Source organism: Ranitomeya imitator, chromosome 2, assembly GCF_032444005.1.
Source record: "Ranitomeya imitator isolate aRanImi1 chromosome 2, aRanImi1.pri, whole genome shotgun sequence".
NCBI classification, from domain to species: domain Eukaryota; kingdom Metazoa; phylum Chordata; class Amphibia; order Anura; family Dendrobatidae; genus Ranitomeya; species Ranitomeya imitator.
The window spans coordinates 104,743,094-104,745,604 of NC_091283.1; the positions used below are offsets into that span (position 1 = coordinate 104,743,094).

The window sequence follows — 2,511 nt, forward strand, 5'->3', positions numbered from 1 at the left end:
TTAGTTTCTACATCTCGCTTGAAAATTTTTAAGTTTACTTTCAAAAGCTTTTATGTATCCAAACATAACGTCAATACTTTTGCTAAAACCTTGTAGCTTTAAGTTCAGTTCATTAATATGAACAGAGAGATCTGTAAAAAACATCAGGTTGTTGACCCACTTAGAATCATAGAGCTGAGGAAAGTTTCCCAGATCCTTATCCTCAAGAAATACCTTAATTTCTTCAAAACACTCCACAAAGCGCTCAAGAACTTTGCCTCGGCTCAGCCATCTTACATTATTGTACATCAGCAGTCCACTGTAGGTGGAATCAACCTCCAGTAAAAGTGCAGAAAATTCTCGCTTGTGAAGGGGGCGAGCAGCTATTAAATTAACTATTTTTGTAACAACTGACATTAAGTCGTTTAAGTCAGTGAATCCTGCTTTGGCACATAAAGCCTCATGATGGATAATGCAATGAAAAGGCACAATCGGATGTCCAATACCTTCCGTAAACAATTTAACAAATCCGACTTTTTTCCCCACCATGTTTGGTGCCCCATCTGTCGTCACTGACACAACTTTAGAGATCTCAATGCTTAGGTCACAGAATGTTTGCATAACAACCTTACATATTTCACTTCCTGATGTACTTGTTGGCACTGATAGTAACTTTATCAACTCTTCTCTCATTGTCAGACCATCAGAATACCGACAAATAATGGCCAACTGAGCATGTGATGTGACATCAGTAGTTTCATCAAGAGAGATCGAAAAATATTTACAATTACTTATGTCTCTCTTTAATTGATGTTGTACGCTTGTGTTCAGTCTCATTATTCGGTCTTTTATATTTCTACTGAGTGGTAACTCAGATATTCTCTTAATAATTGCATCTTTATTTTGCATATCATGAAATAGAACTGGTGCACATCTTAAGAGAGTTTCTTTAATAAATTCTCCCTCACTGAGTGCTTTTCCGTGCTGAGCTATGGAGTGAGCAATGCTCAGACTTGCAGATGTTGCATTTGTAGAGCTTTTTACAAATTTAAGGATGGAATTAGATTGGCTCTTATGAAGGTGTAGCTGCCTGGAAATGTATTCCTTCCTTTCATCCTCACTTTTTTTCAAGAGCTGGGAATGATTAGTTTCAAAATGTCTATTTACATTCCACATTCTGCTTACTACCGTTTCATTACATAGAACGCAAAATGATCTGCCATTTTTTTCTATAATGCCATACATCTCAGTCCATGTCTCTTGAAAGGGTCGGCTACTGCTACTACCACTCCCTTTACTTAACTTTGTTTTTTTATTTTGTGGCTTCTCCATGAGAGGGGCAGTGAGAGAAGATTTATAGTTAGCCCTGCAGGCAATTAGGGGTTAACTAACTTAGGAAAGGGCAGAGTTAATAAGCAGAAATAGGGGTTAATAAGGATGCACAACAGTAATGGTGGTGAAATGGAGTCTGTACTATGCTGCAAGATGGCGTTCCTAATGGTGGGAAACGGCACCCATAGCACAGGCCACTTCCAGCCTCCCCCTCACTTATCTCAGTAATGGCCAATGACACCCCACAGTTCACTGGATGATGGTTGCTGTAGTAGTCACAGGGCCTGCAGACAGCAATCACAGGGCCTCAAGACAGCGATCACCTCAGGCCTCAGAAGTGCGTCCCCCGTGGCATTGTGCAGAGCGTCTAGGCCTGGGACTTCCGGTAGGCCCGAACTTCCGGCCGGCGCAGCAGGGAGCAGCGCAATGCCGCCCAAACAGCTCCGGCGCAGAGCGTCTAGGCCTGGGACTTCCGGGAGCTGCGTCGGGCCTACCGGAAGTCCCAGGCCTAGACGCTCTGTGCCGGAGCTCTGATGTTTGGGCCTACAGACCTCCTGCATGGCATCCGATCCGATAAAAAATCGGAATGGCTTGCCATGCAATTTAAGGATGCAATTTCTATGGGGCTGCGGCCGGCGGCCGCGTGTCACTGAAAATGACTACGCGTGTCAGCACTGACACGCGTGTCATAGGTTCGCCATCACTGAACTAGGATATTCAGTTTAGCTTAGTGTCAGTAGGACGTGGACACGGGTCTTTCATTAGACCCATATCTACCTCTGTGCATCGTTTTCTTTTCAGATGGATTTTTTCCTGTTACTCCGGAGGGATACAGTGTGATTGTCACAACTGTAGTTCCATACAGAGACGACGGTGTACTGCCACCCCGTATCCTCATACGTCTAGTCGACAGGACCCAAACTCCTAACACAGAAGCGTGTTTAGGTGATCCGGTCCTGGCCCCCGTCTCCCACCAGAGCCTGTCTGTTTGTGGAGGTGAGGACGTCCTGCAAGACGGCTCTCTAGGACGTTTGACGTTTTCTGGAGAAGAGGTACATTTTTTTTTTCTTTCCCCTCTCTCCCCCATTTCCCTGCCAGAGGATGACGAGGAGGACAGACAGATCACTGGGGATTAAGAGGATGATCTGGGATGGCTGATTTTCAAGAGCCCCCTTTAGATTGGGGGTGCTGGGCTACCTT

At 44.8% G+C, this 2,511-nt stretch overlaps 1 protein-coding gene across 1 annotated transcript; it reads right to left on the reverse strand.

The window, feature by feature from the left end:
* LOC138666264 (general transcription factor II-I repeat domain-containing protein 2A-like) lies at nucleotides 1–1,155 on the reverse strand. Its single transcript, XM_069754492.1, has one exon. The coding sequence runs from the start codon at nucleotides 1,153–1,155 to the stop codon at nucleotides 1–3; it is 1,155 nt and encodes a 384-aa protein (XP_069610593.1).
* Nucleotides 1,156–2,511: the final 1,356 nt, after the last annotated feature.

Bases quoted from the DNA above. Each gene is read 5' to 3' on its own strand.
- LOC138666264 (XM_069754492.1), bottom strand. From the start codon at position 1,155: ATGTGGAATGTAAATAGACATTTTGAAACTAATCATTCCCAGCTCTTG.